Source organism: Thalassophryne amazonica, chromosome 3, assembly GCF_902500255.1.
Source record: "Thalassophryne amazonica chromosome 3, fThaAma1.1, whole genome shotgun sequence".
NCBI lineage: Eukaryota > Metazoa > Chordata > Actinopteri > Batrachoidiformes > Batrachoididae > Thalassophryne > Thalassophryne amazonica.
In genome coordinates this window covers 121,603,047-121,623,278 of record NC_047105.1, presented here as the reverse complement: position 1 = coordinate 121,623,278, position 20,232 = coordinate 121,603,047, and the positions used below count along the sequence as shown (strand labels likewise).

The following is a 20,232-nucleotide window of genomic DNA, read 5'->3' as shown; positions in this document are numbered from 1 at the left end:
CCCATGATAGGCGAAATCAGCGAAGTAGTCAGCGTTATTTTTTACAATTATTATAGATGTTTTAAGGCTGTAAAACCCCTCACTACACACTTTATACACTTTTCTCAAACAGGCATTAACATTTTCTGACTTTTCTCTCCTGTGTAAACACTCAAAGTTCAAACCTTAGTAGAAAAAAATAGAAGGTTTTCCTATAAATAATTGTGATGGCTTTTAGAACTAACAAATTTAATTGAAACGATCAACCTATGAGGTTGGACACATAAGAAATTATTACTAGTGACTCATCAGTATTTCACAGTTCCTCTGGCCACGCCTCTTTGTCATGGCGCCACTCCGCTGTCCGGATTGGCTGATTACTCAGGTGGTATGAAAAATATTACCTGTCCACGAAAAGGGTGTATTGCTATTTATTCTTTAGTGTTTTATCCAATCATATTGGCATATCATTTATAGGTATATGATAGCATCCTTAATTGGATTGACAGCTGACACTATGAACTCTACCGCTAGTCCACCTTCATAGCCAGACTGGTCAATTGAGCCCCAATTATATTACGTGATATGGGAAACACTTGATACTGCAAACCATTCAGTATCTGGTGTGACCACCACCTGCCTTATGCAGTGCAACACACCTCTTCACATACAATTGATCAGGTTGTTGACTGTGGCCTGTGGAATTTTGGTCCACTCCACTTCAACAGCTGTGCAAAGATGATGGATATTGGCACCAGTTGGAACATGTCACACAAGTCGATCAAAAACATTCTAAACACGCTCAGTATATACAATGCCTGTTGAATATGCAGGCCATGAAAGAACTGGAATATTTTCAGCTTCCAGGGACTGTATACCAATCCTTGGAATATGAAGTAATCCACCATCATTCTGTAACATCAGGTGATGGCAAAAAATAAATGGCATGGCTATGGGAAGAGTGTAAATCTGGATTCAGTCATTAAGAGAACACTTCTCCAGTTGAAAGCTGAGCATTTGCCCAAACCAGTTGTTGCACCAACTGTGTGGATGGCTGGTAAAGGAGGCAAGATGTGATTACTCTTGACTGGTGGGGTTTTGCGTTGTCTGCGATTGTGAGACCAGTTGGATGCACTACTAAATTAGGCAGCACGGTGGTTTAGCATGAAAGTCCGCAAAACATCAGACACAAGGGGATTATTCCCATTCTAATTCAATTCAATCATTTGCACAGTTTATTTTTCTGTAGGTAATTTGGTCGGCAAGGCTTACCGTCGAGCCAAGGCAGTGTCGCTCCAACAGTGGTCAGGGCGCAGAGTAATCCGTCAAACATGAAAATCCATCAAATCCATCAAATGTGAAACGGTAATTCTGTATCAGAATCCACATCAATACTTTCATTTATTATTGCGGCGACATTGGTACGTGACTTCCTCTCACTCTCAGCTAACAGCACTAACAGCTAACAGAGCACGTAGCCGATGTTCTGTTATACGTCTCATCGCATAAATCGACAGTTCCACATCCCGACAATATTGCACATGCATGCGCATGCACAGTTGCACGGAGGACAAGAATGACATTCGACAGGAATGACATCTTGTCAGAACACCAGTCAGGGTGCAGAGTAATGCATCCAAATGTGAAATGGTCAAATATTTTGCCACCGTTACCGCGATATTATACGGTCTGAAATCTCACACGATTAACCAATCAGATTTGTGGAAAAAATGTCATTGGATTAGAATTAAAGATATCCAGGTTGGGTGAATTGGAAACAGTATAGTTAAAGGGACTAACCTGGTTCAATAAAGGTTAAATTAAGAATGCTCAGAAATTACACTGGAAGTACCGTAGCTAATGGTAGTGAAATAAACATGAGCAACAATTCTGTTGAACGTCCTGCACTCAGCATGCCAACTGCATGCTCTATTAAAATGTGTGACATCTGTGGCATTGCACTGATAAAACTGCACATTTTAGAGTGGACATTTATTGTGACCAGTTCAAGGCATACCTGTACACTAACCATGTTGTGTCATCTGCATTTCACAAACAAATTTTGAGTGCAATAAGCATTTGGTGTGGATAGAAGAAATTTTAGATATTTTACTTCAGTTTATTAAAATTCGAGTGTTGCATTTATATTTGCTGAGTGTATATTATGAGGAAGTAGCATCACTGGAGAGATAGAATTAATATTTTTTTGTTGTTGTTTCTAGTCTGATATAGGCTTTGGGAAACTGGAGACGTATGTGAAGCTGGGAAAACTGGGTGAGGTATGTCACATCATCATTTTAGCCATTTTTGCACTTGAAGGTAACGGTTGAGAGACAGCTCAGTCAGAAAGAAGTGTAAAGCTATTACACCCACTGCAGCTGCCACAAAGCAATTACTTAAAGAGCACTTTTCAAGAAAAATCAGAATCTCTGTCTTTTGAATATCAACTATGCTGATATCAACTGTGATGTATGGAATCACAGTGTACTTTTTCTTTATGGTGCATGAGACACAATATGTCAAAACTGGCAAGTGAATATTACAGTGAGACAGAATCTTCTTTTGCAACATGCTTCACTTTATTAAATATCTGCCTCATTGTAATGAACAAAATTGGGTAAAGGTCCTTGTCTAGGTCTGGAAAACCATCAGCCCAAATACCAAAAGCTAACTGTTGGTAGTGGCTTTTTCGAGAACCCACTGTGGCAATTGCCTTGTCTTGTCTTTATGGAGCGAGTTATCACACAAAGATATCTAATGTCAAACAACATGGTTGAAATTATTGGGATAAAATCAATAATTGACTAGCAGCCAACAGTCACTTGAACGTTTGTGTTGTCATAAAAAGTTAATTGTGCTTACGTGCTACATAGTTAAGAGACCTGATGAAGAAGCAGTTCAGGTATGGGAGCATGGACTGATACCTTTTGTCCAGTGGTGGGCACAGATAACCAAAAAATTTACTTATCTGAAAAGTTATCTTTGATAAAGATAAAACGATAAACCACCCAAAAATGTATCAGAAGTTACAGATAACCGATAAATTCCAGTATTGTTTCCGGTACACTTGCAACTACAGTACTAACAAACTGATTTTGAATTTTAACACCACGATCACTTCTGGAAGCATCAAAGGCGACGACAGACCCAAACAATGAGTCAGCACTTCTGTCTTTGAGCATCCTGCCCCCTCCTGGAAGCCCCTGTTGACTACAAGGCTTCCAGCGGGGAAACAGCTGAGAGGAGCCACAAAGCTCAACTCTACTCAATCACAATGCTGCCGTCAGGCAGAGGTCTTGGAAAATAAAGCAATGCTTAGTTATGGTTTGGTGTATAAATAAACTGATTACTGATAGAATAACTCCATTAATGTCAATTCTGTCATTTGTGCAGAGTTAAGATATAACATATATCTTTTAATGTTGAATAATGCACTAATTCTGAAGTTTTGTAACAAACACAGACAAATGGCATTCTGGGTAAAATGTGCTTCCGCTAACACTGATTGGTTGACTCATTCATGTTGTGTGTTTTCAGATAAATGTGCATTTGTAAAATATGCCATTTTTTATTTGGAAAAAAAAAGGCATTTTCAAAAAAAAAAAAAGCCAAGTTATAATTAGATAACCATCTGATATAACCAGTGTCAAAATAAAGAGCACACTGCCATGATATACTGGTGCCAGTGCCAGTTTTGGCCCTTTGTCAGCTGATTTTTCATTTGTGCAAGAATTTTTTTGGATTGCACTGAGATTCAGGTTAATTACGCATCCTGAATCGTTTAGTATACATGGAGTAACGAGCTGCATTTAACATCTCATGACAACCTCCTGATCGGCGATCGTATGGTCAGATGAAAATCAAACCTGTTTGATATTCTGGTCGGCCGTCAAGAGGGTATCCCGCTGCTAAAGTGCTACAAGCATTCTCTCGCACTGTGCCTGTGCAAACACCGCAACCTGTCTTGTAATGTTTTTTTGTTTTTTTTTAACATTGATGTCTCCCATCAAGAGTTTTTTGTAAATTAAGTTTGAAAAAAAAAAGCTTCTGTTTACATTTTGCTTCTGGAAACATGAGTCCGACGTGTGGTTTTTGAACGTACAATGTGTGTGAGAACATAAATCGGGTGCTCTGAACTTTTACATCGTGCAGTTCTGTGGTACAGTTTGAGCTGGAACTGAGTACAGTGATTAAAAATATCAGCCCAGCTTCAGGGCGGATACTGCCATGAACACTACTGGCCAGTGGATGGCAGTAGAGACCTTGAAAACTTGCCAAAACAAAATTCCAGATAATCTGTGCTGCGCTACATTTAAGATGCATGGAATTTAATAAACGCAAACACAATAACAACATTTATAAATCATCCATCCATGCATTTTCTTCCACTTTATCCGGAGTCAGGTCGCGGGGGCAGCAGCTCAAGCAAAGCCGCCCAGACCTCCCGATCCACACACACCTCCCCCAACTCCTCCAGGGGAACCCCAAGGCGTTCTCAAGCCAGCTGAGAGATGTAGTCCCTCTAGCGTGTCCTGGGCCTTCCCCGGGGTCTCCTCCCAATGGGACGTGCCCGGAATACCTCTCCAGCGAGGCGTCCAGGGGGCATCCGGAAAAGATGCCTGAGCCACCTCAACTGACTCCTTTTCGATGTGGAGGAGCAGCGGCTCAACTCAGAGCTCCTCCCAAGTGACCGAGCTCCTCACCCTATTTCTAAGGGAGCATCCAGCCACCCTGCGGAGGAAACTCATCTCGGCCGCTTGTACTCGCGATCTTGTTCTTTCGGTCATGAGCCAAATGTCATGACCATAGGTGAGGATCGGAACTTAGATCGATCGGTAAATCAAGAGCTTTGCTCCCCTACTCAGCTCTCTCTTCACCACGATGGTCCAATACAGCGACTGCATCACTGTAGATGCTGCACCGATCCGTCTATCGATCTCACGCTCCATCCGTCCCTCACTCGTGAACAAGACCCCGAGATACTTAAACTCCTCCACTTGAGGCAAGGATACTCCACCGACCTGAAGAGGGCAAAGCACCTTTTTCCGGTCGAGAACCATGGCCTCGGATTTGGAGGTGCTGATTTTCATCCCAGACGCTTCACACTCGGCTGCAAACCACCCCAGTGCACACTGGAGGTCCTGATTTGACAAAGCCAACATAACTACATCGTCCACAAACAGCAGAGACGAGATTCTGTGGTTCCCAAACCAGACCCCCTCTACACCCTGGCTGCGCCTAAAATTCTGTCCATAAAAATAATGAACTCCCCCTCTAGCTGCCACCTTATCGTGGTGGGGGAGTTTGCGTATCCGGATGATCCTAGGAGCTATGTTATCCGGGGCTTTGTGCCTCTTGCAGGGTCTCCCAAGGCAAACAGGTCCTAGGTGATGGGTCAGACTAAGGGCAGTTGAGAACCTCTATGACCAGTAAAAAAAAAAAAATCAAGGACCGAGACGTCACCCGGAATGGAGGAGCCGGGGTCCCACCCTGGAGCCAGGCCTGGGGTTGGGGCTTGCGCGCGAGCGCCTGGTGGTCGGGCCTTAGCTCATGGGGCCCGGCCAGGCTCAGCCCGAAAGAAAGACGTGGGCCCGCCCTCCTGTGGGTTCACCACCTGCCTAGGGGGCCATGGGGGTCGGGTGCAGAGAGGATTGGGTGGCGGTTGAGGGTGGGTGGCCCAGCGGCCCAGTCCATGCTCACAGCCCCTGGCTGTTGGGACATGGAATGTCACCTCGCTGGGGGGGAAGGAGCCTGAGCTTGTGCGGGAGGTTGAGAGATACCGACTAGAGATAGTCGGACTCAGCTCCACGCACAGCTTGGGCTCTGGTACCCAACTCCTGGAGAGGGGCTGGACGCTTCATTTTTCTGGCGTTGCCCACAGGGAGAGGCGGAGAACTGGGGTCGCATTGCTTATTGCTCCCCAGCTTAGTCGCCATGTGTTGGAGTTCACTCCAGTGAATGAGAGGGTCGCGTTCCTACGCCTTCGGGTCAGGGACAGGTCTCTCACCGTTGTCTCGGCCTACGGGCCGAGTGGGAGTGCAGAGTACCTGACCTTCTTGGAGTCCCTGGGAGGGGTACTAGATAGCGCTCCGACTGGGGACTCCATTGTTCTCCTGGGGAATTTCAACGCCCACGTGGGCAGCGACAGTGAGACCTGGAGAGGGGTGATTGGGAAGCACGGCCTCCCCGATCTGAACCCGAGTGGTGTTCAGTTGTTGGACTTCTGTGCTAGTCACAATTTGTCCATCACGAACACCATGTTCGAGCAAAAGGGTGTCCATAAGTGCACGTGGCACCAGGCCACCCTGAGTCGGAGGTCGATGATCGACTTTGTAGTCGTATCATCTGACCTTCGGCCACGTGTCTCGGACACTCAAGTGAAGAGAGGGGCAAAGCTGTCAACCGATCCCCACCTGGTGGTGAATTGGATCCGCTGGGAGGGGAGGAAGCTGGTCAGACCTGGCAGGCCCAAACGTATCGTGAGGGTCTGCTGGGAATGACTGGTGGAACCCTCTGTCAGCGAGGTCTTCAACTCCCACCTCCGGGAGAGCTTCTCCCAGATCCCGGGGGAGGTTGTAGACATGGAGTCAAAGTGGACCATGTTCTCCACCTCCATTGTCGATGTGGCCACTCATAGCTGTGGTCACAAGGTCTCTGGTGGCTGTTGCGACGGCAATCCCCGAACCCGGTGGTGGACACCGGAAGTAAGGGATGCCGTCAAGCTGAAGAAGGAGTCCTACTTATCTTTGTTGGAAGGTGGGACCCCGGAGGCAGCTGACAGGTACCGGCAGGCCAAGCGTGTCACAGCCCGTGCGGTCGCAGAGGCAAAAACTTGGGTATGGGAGGAGTTCAGGGAGGCCATGGTGGACGATTATCGGTCAGCCTCGAAGAGATTCTGGCAAACCGTCCGACGCCTCAGGGGGTGGAAGCAGCTCTCCACCAACACTGTTTACGGTGCGGGTGGGGAGCTGTTGACCCTGACTGGGGATGTTGTCGGGCGGTGGAAGGAATACTTCGAGGATCTCCTCAGTCCCATTGTCACGTCTTCTGAAGAGGAAGCAGAGACTGGGGACTCAGAGGCGGACTCATCCATTACCCAGGCTGAAGTCACTGAAGTGGATAGAAAGCTCCTTGGTGGCAAGGCTCCTGGGGTGGATGAAATCCGTCCCGAGTACCTTAAGTCTCTGGATGTTGTGGGACTGTCTTGGGTGACACGCCTCTGCAACATCATGTGGTGATCAGGGACAGTGCCTCTGGATTGGCAGACCGGGGTGGTGGTCCCTCTGTTTAAGAAGGGGGACCGGAGGGTGTGTTCCAACTATAGGGGGATCACACTCCTCAGCCTCCCCGGTAAGGTCTATTCCAGAGTACTGGAGAGGAGAATTCGACTGATGAGTGAACCTCGGAATCAGGAGGAGCAGTGTGGTTTTCGTCCTGGTCGTGGCACACTGGACCAACTCTACACACTCCATCGGGTGCTCAAGGGTTCATGGGAGTTTGCCCAACCAGTCCACATGTGTTTTGTGGATCTGGAGAAGGCGCTCGACCATGTCCCTCAGGGCACCCTGTGGGGGGTGCTCTGGGAGTATAGGGTCCGGGGTCCTTTGCTAAGGGCTATCTGGTCCCTGTACGACCACAGCAGGAGCTTGGTTCGCATTGCCGGTAGTAAGTCAAACGTTTATAAACCCAGAGAATATATTCATGAGAGTTTTAGGCACTAGAGTTTAATGCTGTTGTCCGTGGAGCCTGATCCGAGTGTCTCACATGCATTTTTCATGTCGTGAACGTACTGAGATTACCCTATCCTACCCATAATGCACTGGGACACAGCATGTCCACACTAAAACCTTAAAAATTAGTGCATTACTTTAAAACTAAAACATATGTCTGATATTTTCACTTTATAAAACTTCAGACATGACGTTAATTTAAATAACTTGTCCAAAATTAGTTTGGTTAAAATTTGAACCATAAGTTAAAAATGTATGCCTCAGGATGACTTGGGTGATATTGCCCACGTATCAGTATGGGGTTAAAATAAATTTTTTTTTTTTTTTTTTTGGTGGCCAGTTCTCCTTTGCCTGCAGAGGATAGAGCGGTTTCTTCTAGAAACAGCGCTCTTCTGTTTGCAGAGGGTAGGACTACATAGGTGCTACAAAACATTTAACAGGTAGGTGCTCAACTGATTTTAAATTTTATAAGTGTTTGTAGCTGTTCAGCTTTGTTTACCACATTAACAGTCTAAAATTTATCAGACAGAAATTCATCAGAAGATAATTAGTCCGATAATGGTTTTCAAAATTATCTGAAAAGATAATCTGATAATGAAAACATTATCTTTTATAATTATCGGTTATCGGATTATTGGAACTGTGCCCACCACTGCTTTTGTCACCATGTCAGACACACTATGGGACTGCCCTGGGTTGCGGTTGGCATCCGCACAGACAGACTTATAGAATACATCTCTTGGATGTTCCTGAACATATCAACAGTGAAGTATCCTGGGGTCATGAGGTGTTTTGGGTCTTTTAACATCATACACCCTTGCCCAGGTGACCCATCCAGGGTTGCTCAAACCAGGCTTAGGTTCAGGTGGCATTTGCTACTCCCCATGGCTCTCCTCTCCTGATCCACATCCATCTTGAGGCTTTCTCTGCTTCTTCTGTGATGTTCTTGATAGCTCTTCTCCTCTCCACTCTGGTGATACCCAGTGCACTCAAGCTTTTCTAGAGTGACTGCCCCACAAACCCTCTGCAGCCAACCTCAATGGGCAGACGCCTCACCTTCCAGCCCTGCTTGAGGCATTCTATAACCAGATATTTATACTTGGCCCTCTTTCTTTGATGAGACTAGAATGTGCTGGGGGAACTTCAGCTGTTTTTCCATATCAACAGAAAGTTGCCAGGCTTGTGCCATTGCTAGGAGTCTTGGTGGACTCCTGGGTTGTGTGGTCTTTGGCAGCTGCTCTCCAGCATTCACAAGGGTACCCACCTAAATGATGGGGTGAGATTGTCTGCTGCTGCTTTTTGCTAAAGTGATGGCTTCTGCTATGGGTTTCAGTACCTGGTTGTGGTGCCTGGTGTACTGGTCTTGCCCAAGAGCTACTGGGCAGCAGCTCAGGATGTGCTCAAACGCCCCCCTACCTGGGCATTACAGGCAACTTGGGGACTCTGCTTTGCCCCAGATGGAGAGGTTTGAGGGCTGGGCAGAACACACACTGCCTAGACAAGGACCTTAATGCACTGTGATTCTACTTGACAGAGATCAGTAGATGTGACTTTTCATTCTATGACTTGCTCCCACCTTGTCCAGGCACCCTGCTGCCTCAGGCTGACAGCTCTGCTGGTCCTCCGCTCCTCCACCTCTGCTCTCATGTCATCCTGGACCAGTCTGTGCCTCTCCATTTTCTTGTCATACTTGTACCATGGCACTGGAAAGGTTCCCAGACCAGCTGTCCCATAGGTCACTGCTCCCACGAGGACTCTGTAGTGTATCCGTGACTCTGCTTGCAATACAGCTTCATCGGCTCACCACTTCCTCCCGGTTTTCACCTTGACCCCTGTGTGGGTCACCTTCTGGTCACTGGAGTCCATGTACATCATCATCTGTCTTGCCCGTATCACCTTAAACTCCTCCTCTAGTGAATTCAGGGACAGCTGGAGCTTGGTGTTATGACTATAGAGGGCGATGCTGTTCAGGCCCCCAGGCAATCCTGTCCACCTCCTGAGGAAGCTACGGACTTTCCTTTCCAAGCCGTCTGCAATAGAGATGGGAATTTCTTTGATGCGCAAAGGCCAAAGCATTCTTGGCAGGATACTGTGCTGGTAGAGCCAAGCTTGAAATTTCCAGGAAGCCCTGACTGGCCATCTGCTCTCAACAAGCTCTCTAATTTCTGACACATTTCCTGAACAGATGCTGAATCCTTCAGGCTGCTGTTAAACACCTTGCCTTTTGGCACGCGTGTCGGTTAATGCACAATCCCATGTGTGGTCCAAGGCGTTCCCAAGCCAGCTGAGAGATGTAGTCCCTGCAGCGTGTCCTGGGTCTTCCCCAGGGCCTCCTCCCGATGGGATGTGCCCGGAACACCTCTCCAGCGAGGCGTCCAGGGGGCATCCGGAAAAGATGCCCGAGCCACTTCAGCTGTCTCCTTTTGACGTGGAGGAGCAGTGGCTCAACTCCGAGCTCCTCCAGAGTGACCGAGCTCCTCACCCTATCTCTAAGGGAACACCCAGCCACCCTGCGGAGGAAACTCATCTTGGCCGCTTGTACTCGTGATCTTGTTCTTTCGGTCATGAGCCAAATCTCATGACCATAGGTGAGGGTCAGAACGTAGATTAATTGATAAATTGAGAGCTTTGCCAACCTGCTCAGCTCTCTCTTCACCATAATGGTCAGATACAGCGACTGCATCACTTCAGACACTGCACCGATCCGTCTATCGATCTCACACTCCAGCCGTCCCTCACTCATGAACAAGACCTCAAGATACTTAAACTCATACACTTGAGGCAAGGACACCCCACTGACCTGAAGAGGGCAAGGTACATTTTTCCGGTCAAGAACCATGGCCTCGGATCTGGAGGTGCTGATCCTCATCCTGGATGCTTCACACTCGGCTGCAAACCGCCCCAGTGCATGCTGAAGGTCCTGGTTTGGCGAATCCAACAGGACCACATCACTCGCAAACAGCAGAGATGAGCTTCTGTGGTTCCCAAACTGGACCCCCTCTACACCCTGGCTGTGCCTATAAATCTGTCCATAAAGGTGATGAACAGAACCGGTGACAATGGGCAGCCCTGGCGGAGGCCAACATGCACTGGAAACAGGTTTGACTTACTACCGGCAATGCAAACCAAGCTCCTGCTGGGGTCGTACAGGGACCGGATAACCCTTAGCAAAGGACCCCGGACCCCGTACTCCCGGAGCACCCCTCACAGGGCACCTCAAAGGACACGGTCAAATGTCTTCTCCAGATCCACAAAGCACATGTGGACTGGTTGGGTGAACTCCCATGAAACCTCGAGCACCCGATGGAGGGTGTAGAGCTGGTCCAGTGTGCCGCGACTAGGACAAAAGCCACACTGTTCCTCCTGAATCCGAGGTTCGACTATTGGTCGAATTCTCCTCTCCAGTACTCTAGAATAGACCTTACCAGGGAGGCTGAGGAGTGTGATCCCCCTTTAGTTGGAACACACACTCCGGTCCCGTTTCTTAAACAGAGGGACCATCACCCAGGTCTGCCAATCCAGAGGCACTGTCCCTGACCGCCATGAGATGTTGCAGAGACGTGTCAACCAGGACAGTCCCACAACATCCAGAGACATAAGGTTCTCAGGGCGGATTTCGTCCACCCCAGGAGCCTTGCCACCAAGACGTTTCTGACCACCTCGGTGACTTCGGCCTGGGTGATGGACAAGTCCACCTCTGAGTTCCCAGTTTGTGCTTCCTCTTCGGAAGACGTGATGATGGCATTGAGGAGATCCTCGAAGCATTCCTTCCACCGCCTGACAACATCCCCAGTCAGAGTCAACAGCTCCCCACCTGCGCTACAGACAGTGTTGGCGGAGAGCTGCTTCCGCCTCCTGAGGCGTCGGATGGTTTGACAGAATTTCTTTGAGGCTGACCAATAGTCCTCCTCCATGGCCTCCCCGAACTCCTCCCAGACCTGAGTTTTTGCCTTGGGCAAGGCCTTTAACCCCTATTGCTCCCGGGAAGGAGTAAGCGTCTTGTATGGTAGCATCCTGACATCAGGGTGAATGTGAGGCATAATTGTAAAGCACTTTGAGTGTCTGATGCAGATGGAAAAGCGCTGTATAAATGCAGTCCCATTCTTCAGCTTGACGGCATCCCTTACTTCCGATGTCCACCACCAGGTTCAGGGATTACCACCGTGACAGGCACCAGAGACCTTGCGACCACAGCTACGGGCGGCCGCATCGACAATGGAGGTTGAGAACATGGTCCACTCAGACTCTATGTCTCCACCTCTCCTGGAGGTGGGAGTTGAAGACCTCACTGACAGAGGGTTCCACCAGTCATTCCCAGCAGACCCTCACAATACGTTTGGGCCTGCCAGGTCTGACCGGCTTCCTCCCCTCCCAGCGGAGCTACCTCACCACCAGGTGGTTATCGGTCGACAGCTCAACCCCTCTCTTTACCCGAGTGTCAGTGACACAATGACTGAAGGTCAGATGATACGACTACAAAGTCAATCATTGACGTCCGGCTCAGGGTGTCCTGGTGCCACGTGCACTTATGGACAACCTTGTGCTCAAACACGGTGTTCGTGATGGACAAAATGTGGCTATCACAGAAGTCCAACAACTGAACACCACTCGGGTTCAGATCGGGGAGGGTGTGCTTCCCATTCACCCCCTCCAGCTCTCACTGTCGCTGCCCACGTGGGTGTTGAAGTCCCCCAGGAGAACAATGGAGTCCCCAGTCAGAGCACTATCTAGTACCCCTCTCAGGGACTACAGGAAGGTTGGGTACTCTGCACTGCCGCTCAGCCCATAGGCCGAGACAACAGTGAGAGACCTGTCCCCAACCCGAAGGCATAGGGACACAACCCTCTCATTCACTGGGGTGAACTCCAACACATGGCGACTGAACTGGGGAGCAATAAGCAATGCTAACCCAGCTCGCCGCCTTTCCCCATGAGCAATGCTAGAAAAGTGGAGCGTCCAGCTCCTCTCCAGGAGATGGGTACCAGAGCCCAAGCTGTGTGTGGAGGTGAGCCTGACTATCTCTAGTCGGTACCTCAACTTCCCGTACACGCTCAGGCTCCTTCCCTCCCAGCGAGGTGACGTTCCACGTCCCAACAGCCAGAGGCTGTGAGCACAGACTGGGCCGCAAGGCCACTCGCCCTTAACTGCCACCCAGTCCTCTCTGCACCCGACCCCCATGGCCCCCTCTGCAAGTGGTGAACCCACAGGAAGGCAGGCCCACATCGTTCTTTCAGGCTGAGCCTGGCCAGGCCCCGTGGGCTAAGGCCCAACCACCAGGCACTCACGCATGAGCCCCAGGCCTGGCTCCAGGGTGGGGCCCTGGCTCCGCCATACCGGATGACGTCTGGGTCCTTGATTTCATATCGGTCATGGGAGCTTCTGAACTGCCCTTAGTCTGACCCGTCACCTAGGACCTGTTTGCCATGGGACACCATACCATACCATACCCATATCCTCATTTAGACTTAAAAAGTTGTTGGCCAACCAAGCCTTGACGTCACTCAAACAATTCAAAAAAGGCGCCAAAGGGGCAGAAGCAAGTTTTTTGAGTGGCAGGTAAATCTGGCAGTCATCTGCGTAAAAATGATATTGTAAGCCATGATTTTTAAAGATTTGACTCAGTGGGAGGAGGTAGAGGGCAAAAAGAACAGGTGCTAGAATTGACCCCTGCGGTTCTCCATAATTTAGAGATGCAGAGCAAGAGGTGAAATCCCCCAATTTGACAGAGCAGCTCCTCCCACTAAGATAAGACCTGAACCACTCCAGGGCAGTCCCCCTAACCCCCACACAGTTTTCTAAGCGATTTAAAAGAGTTGTTTGGTCGACTGTGTCTAAAAGGACTAAAATGGCAGAATCACCAGAATCAATCACTAAAAACAAATCATTAAAAACCTTTAAAATTGCCGACTCTGTACTATGAAGGGCTTTATAACCTGACTGAAAAATATCAAAAATGCCATGTGCCTCTAAGAAAAACTGCAGCTGCATAAGAACACATTTCTCTAAAATTTTAGCCAAAAAAGGAAGTTTAGAAATTTGCCTAAAACTGCAGACATTTACAGAATCAAGGCTAGGTTTTTTTCAGAAGGGGTTCAATAACTGTGTGTTCCAAAGAAATGGTCTATGTGCTTTTCCAGTGAAAAAGCCAAGTCGTATCATTGGCATGCAACAGGAAAATTTCTGTTCAGGGCAGAGAATCAAAGTCAAGACAAAATGAGCTTTGACTTTCTCTCCCCCCTTATAGTCAGTTTCCTGTGTTGTTTCTCTCTCTTTGTTTTTGTTTTGTTTTGTTTTTACTTTGAAGGCCAAAAGTGAAAATGGAATCTGCTTTGTTGTTGTCTCTCAGATCCACATGGTTTCTGGGAATTTCCATTTGGCAACAGAATTTAAACAAAACCACGTGACCTCAGCCTTGCTTTCACATCATAACAAACACAGGTTTTCCCTTAACGAATGCCAGCATTTTGAAAAGTTTGGGTTTAAATATGGTAGAAGAAAGACTAATTCTGCCAAACGTATGTAGTATTATTTGCTATAAATTTGGTTAATGATCCTGTAAGTATCATTTGTTCTGTTTTTCAACAAATGTGTAGGATTTGTCACTGTGTCAAAATGGCAAACTTCTGTGAGGCTGTTATAATCTAAGTATGTAGACTGTCAGTAGGAGATAATAAGCAGCCTACATGCAAACTTTGAGTTGTCTCGAGTGTGTAACAGTACATGTGGCTGTAGAAACCTTGACAGGTATATGTACAACCCCAATTCCAATGAAGTTGGGACATTGTGTAAAATGTAAATAAAAACAGAATACAATGATTTGCAAATCCTCTTCAACCTATATTCAATTGAATACACCAGAAAGACAAGATATTTAATGTTCAAACTGATAAACTTTATTGTTTTTGTGCAAATTTTTGTTCATTTTGAAATGGATGCCTGCAACATGTTTCAAAACAGCTGGGACAGTGGTATGTTTACCACTGTGTTACATCACCTTTCCTTCTAACAACACTCAATAAGCGTTTGGGAATTGAGGACACTAATTGTTCAAGCTTTGTAGGTGGAATTCTTTCCCATTCTTGCTTGATGTACAACTTCAGTTGTTCAACAGGGGTTGTATTTTGCTCTTCATAATGTGCCACACATTTTCAATGGGCGACAGGTCTGGACTGCAGGCAGGCCAGTCTGAAAAAGACATTGATTGAATGGCAGCATGTGTTGCTCCAAAACCTGGATGTACCTTTCAGCATTGATGGTGCCATCACAGATATGTAACTTGCCCATGCCATGGGCACTAACACACCCCCATACCATCACAGATGCTGGCTTTTGAAATTTGCACTGGTAACAATCTGGATGGTCTTTTTCCTCTTTAATCCGGAGGACACGACATCCATGATTTCCAAAAACAATTTGAAATGTGGACTCATCAGACCACAGCACACTTTTCCATTTTGCTTCTGTCCATTTCTGGATGTTGTAGATGTATGGCATTCACTTAGCATGGTATAGTTTTAACTTGCACTTGTAGATGCAGCGACAAACTGTTAACTGACAATGGTTTTCTGTAGCGTTCCTGAGCCCCCGCGGTAAGATCCTTTATATAATATCGGTTTTTAATGCAGTGCTGTCTGAGGGATCGAAGGTCACGGGCATTCAATGTTGGTTTTCGGCCTTACCGCTTATGTGTAGAAAGTTCTCCAGATTCTCTGAATTTTCTGATTATATTATGGACTGTAGATGATGGAATCTCTAAATTCCTGCAATAGAACACTGAGAAACATTGTTCTTAAACTGTTGGACTATTTTTTCACACGGCTTTTCACAAAGTGGTGATCCTCGCCTCATCTTTGCTTGTGAGCAGCTAAGACTTTTGCCGATGCTCCTTTTATACCCAGTCATGACACTCACAATTAGTGTCCTTAGTTCCCAAACACTTATTGAGTGTTGTTAGAAGGAAAGGTGATGTAACACAGTGGTAAACATACCACTGTCCCAGCTTTTTTGAAACGTGTTGCAGGCATCCATTTCAAAATGAGCAAATATTTGCAGAATAACAATAAAGTTTATCAGTTTGAACATTAAATATCTTGTCTTTGTGGTGAATTCAATTGACTATAGGTTGAAGAGGATTTGCAAATCATTGTATTCTGTTTTTATTTACATTTCACACAACTTCACAACTTCATTGGAACTGGAGTTGTATACAGATCTATCTATCTATCTTTCTATCTATCTATGTACTCAACAAAAATATAAATGCAACACTTTTGGTTTTGCTCCCATTTTGTATGAGATGAACTCAAAGATCTAAAACTTTTTCCACATATACAATATCACCATTTCTGTCAAATATTGTTCACAAACCAGTCTGAATCTGTGATAGTGAGCACTTCTCCTTTGTTGAGATAATCCATCCCACCTCACAGGTGTGCCATATCAAGATGCTGATTATACACCATGATTAGTGCACAGGTGTGCCTTAGACTGCCCACAATAAAAGGCCACTCTGAAAGGTGCAGTTTTATCACACAGCACAATGCCACAGATGTCGCAAGATTTGAGGGAGCGTGCAATTGGCATGCTGACAGCAGGAATGTCAACCAGAACTGTTGCTCGTGTATTGAATGTTCATTTCTCTACCATAAGCCGTCTCCAAAGGCGTTTCAGAGAATTTGGCAGTACATCCAACCAGCCTCACAACCGCAGACCACGTGTAACCACACCAGCCCAGGACCTCCACATCCAGCATGTTCACCTCCAAGATCGTCTGAGACCAGCCACTCGGACAGCTGCTGAAACAATCGGTTTGCATAACCAAAGAATTTCTGCACAAACTGTCAGAAACTGTCTCAGGGAAGCTCATCTGCATGCTCGTCGTCCTCATCGGGGTCTTGACCTGACTCCAGTTCGTCGTTGTAACCGATTTGAGTGGGCAAATGCTCACATTTGCTGCCATTTGGCACGTTGGAGAGGTGTTCTCTTCACGGATGATGCGAAGGAGATGTGTTGCACTGCATGAGGCAAATGGTGGTCACACCAGATACTGACTGGTATCCCCCCCCCCCAATAAAACAAAACTGCACCTTTCAGAGTGGCCTTTTATTGTGGGCAGTCTAAGGCACACCTGTGCACTAATCATGGTGTCTAATCAGCATCTTGGTATGGCACACCTGTGAGGTGGGATGGATTATCTCAGCAAAGGAGAAGTGCTCAATATCACAGATTTAGACTGGTTTGTGCACAGTATTTGAGGGAAATGGTGATATTGTGTATGTGGAAAAAGTTTTAGATCGTTGAGTTAATCTCATACAAAATGGGAGCAAAACCAAAAGTGTTGCGTTTATATTTTTGTTGAGTATATTTATCCTTATATTTTTATAGTTATGTAGTTTTGTGTGTGTGTGTGTGTGTGTGTGTGTGTGTGTGTCTTTGTGGTTTTAAAACAGCTTTTAGGCTGGGTACCTTCAGCTGTATTTGGCAACCCTGATCATGCTTGAGCACTGCTAGCAGAACACAGACAAGTTTGTGAGACATAAAAGAAAAAAACAAAACAAAAAAAAAAACAAGATATATAATGTATGCCACTTTTAATAAACCACTTTAAAGGTGATTTGTCAACATTTTTTTTTTCAAAAAGAAGCTGTAATTTTGTAATTTTTAATGTTTAAAATGAATTCCAGTGAAGTTTGGAAACAAAAGATGAGTATGTTTGTGTCATGGGGTGTGGGCGGGGGTGGATGGGTATACTCAAAAAGTCTCATCTACAAAAGGGAACCCTTCCAGATGAAGTTTGGAAATCAGTACCAGTGATATCCAGTCATTGCCTTTGGCCACTGAGAGGTCACTGGACAGGGTTGTTTGCTGGCACCCATACCTTTGCAGAAGAACGAATGGTCCAATAAAAGAGAAAAATATTTTTTTTACAAGAAGAAGAAGAAGAATGTTTATAACAACAAAAAAAAAAAATCAAGAATGGGGTTCTGAGCTGTGCAAAGACAGAGTCAAAAGGAACGCCAATATGCAGGCAGCCAGGAGACAAAAAGTAAGTTGTAACACCACAGTGCTTTAATTATCCAAAGATGAACCAACAATCTACACCAGGAAGTAACCAAATCAAAAACTAAATCAAAGAGCATACACAGTGAAGAACATGGAACTCAATGTGAAAAGAGTGCAACATGAAAAAACTAAGAACACACAGACTAAGGATTGATCACAAAGGCACAGGAGAGACAGACACAGGACATCAACAGAGGACAAACCACAAGAGGGACCCACACAGATGACAGACACAGGAGGACACACACTGAATACAAAACAGGGGCATGGGCATCAGACAATAACACTTAAACTGTTATTACAGAAAAAGACAGAGGACTGAACACAAACCCGTATAAAAAAGGAACAGACATAATGAACAAACACACACACACACACACACACACACTTTTAAATGTAAACCAAATGCTTGTACTTTCATAGCTATGGAAATCAAAATTTTAAAAAGAAAGTTTGAGATGGGGGTGTTGTCGGGGGGGATGGTGTTGAGTGTGGTTCTGGGTCTGAATGAGGACAGCATGATGGTGAAATGTGCAGTAGGGATGATGTTTGGCCAAAGGTGAAGGTTAGATTGCATCAAGAATCAACTCTGACCCCATTATTGTTTGTAGTTGTGATGGACAGGTTGACAGATGATTTGAGGCAGTAGTCTCGATGATCGATGTTATTTGCAGATGATATTGTGATTTGTGGTGAGTAGGATGATGCAAGCCTGGAAAAGTGGGGGTATCTACTGGAGAGAATGGGAATGAATAAAGTCAGTAGGAGCAAGACTGATCATGTTTTTTTTTTTTTTTTAATGAGAGGGAGTATGGGATGGCAATGTTGCAAGGCGCAGCAATGGTAAAGTTAGATGACTAGGGTCAGCTGTTCATAGTAATGTAGATTGTGGTACAGAGTTAAATGAGGGATTCTACGCAGGGTGAGGTGAGTATGTCAAAAGAATAGTTACTTCGGGAGACTTCATTAAAGTGTGCTACTTAAGTTGAGGACACGCTACTTATGACACTATGACCATGTAATGCACATCACTGTGCATGATGATTAATGCAAATGGAGTAAGTCAAGAGGACACCTGCATAGCAGATAGATGGCAAATTTCTAGATGTGGAGAGGGACAGGTTGTCTACCTGCCAACCAGAACCAAGGCACTTGCTCCCAAACAAGTGCTCGTATGACTATTAACTACAGAGAAGGATTTTCATACAAGAAAAGAGATCAAATATGCTTTCCTATGTTCCTTCTGTCAAGCTGTAGCTGAAATTCCATGCCTTCTTTAAAAAAAAAATCCTCTGTTCCAATCCTCCATGAATGTGTATAACCAGTAATGCAGCAGATAGTTGTATAATGCAAATTTCAATCTCAGGAATGTGTTTCAGGCTGTAAATGGTACCAGCCTTTGCTGTGGAAGTAATTTGCATGGGACTGGCATGTTTTCCAGGTGGAGTTGTAGTCTCTGAGATGTAGTCTCTGATACACTTCACTCTATAGTGTCTGGCCATATGACCTATATACAGTTGTATGCAAAAGTTTGGGCACCCCTGATAATTTTCATGATTCTCCTTTATAAATCATTGGTTGTCGGGATCAGAAATTTCAGTTAAACATATCATATAGCAGACACACTGATATTTGAAAAGTGAAATGAAGTTTCTAGTATTTACAGAAAGTGTGCAATAATTTTTTAAACAAAATCGGGCAGGTGCATGAATTTGGGCAGTCTTGTCATTTTATTGATTTGAATACATTTAGCACTAATTACTGGAACACAAAGTTGGTTTGGTAAGCTCATTGACCCTTGACCTCCTTACACAGGTGAATCCAAACATGAGAAGGGGTATTTAAGGTGGCCATTTGCAAATGTTTCCCCTCTTTGCATCTCTTCTAATTGGTGGCAACATGGGAGCCTCTAAACACCTCTCAAATGACCTGAAAACAAAGATTGTTCAACATCGTGGTTTAGGGAAAGGATACAAAAAGCTATCTCAGAGATTTCAGCTGTCAGTTTTCACTGTGAGGAACATAGTGAGGAAATGGAAGACCACAGGCATGGTACTAGTTAAGGCTCGAAGTGGCAGGCCAAGAAAAATATCAGATAAGCTGAAGCAAAGGATGGTGAGAACAGTCATAGTCAACCCACAGATCTGCTCCAAAGACCTACAACATGATCTTGCTGCAGATAGTGTCTCTGTGCATCATTCAACTATACAGCACACTTTGCACAAAGAGATGCTGTATGATACTGTAATGCAGAGGAAGACTTTTCTGCGTACACGCCACAAACAGAGTCGCTTGAGGACATTTGCACTAAAGCACATTTGGACAAGCAAGCTTCATTCTGGAGTAAGGTGCTGTGGACTGATGAAACTAAAATTGAGTTATTTGGACATAAAAAGGGGCGGTATACATGGCTGAAAAAGAACACAGCTTTCCAAGAAAAACACTTGCTACCTACAGTAAA

The 20,232-nt window shown here is 45.7% G+C and overlaps 1 protein-coding gene across 2 annotated transcripts in view; it reads left to right on the top strand.

Annotated features, from left to right (window-relative positions):
* The window catches only part of cdk18 (cyclin dependent kinase 18), a 170,890-nt gene that overhangs the window by 106,444 nt on the left and 44,214 nt on the right, over nucleotides 1–20,232 (top strand). For both annotated transcript variants that reach the window (XM_034167396.1, XM_034167398.1), the window contains one exon: nucleotides 2,202–2,258. In XM_034167396.1, coding sequence (XP_034023287.1) covers nucleotides 2,202–2,258 — 57 coding nt within the window. The remainder of the gene's footprint in view (nucleotides 1–2,201; nucleotides 2,259–20,232) is intronic.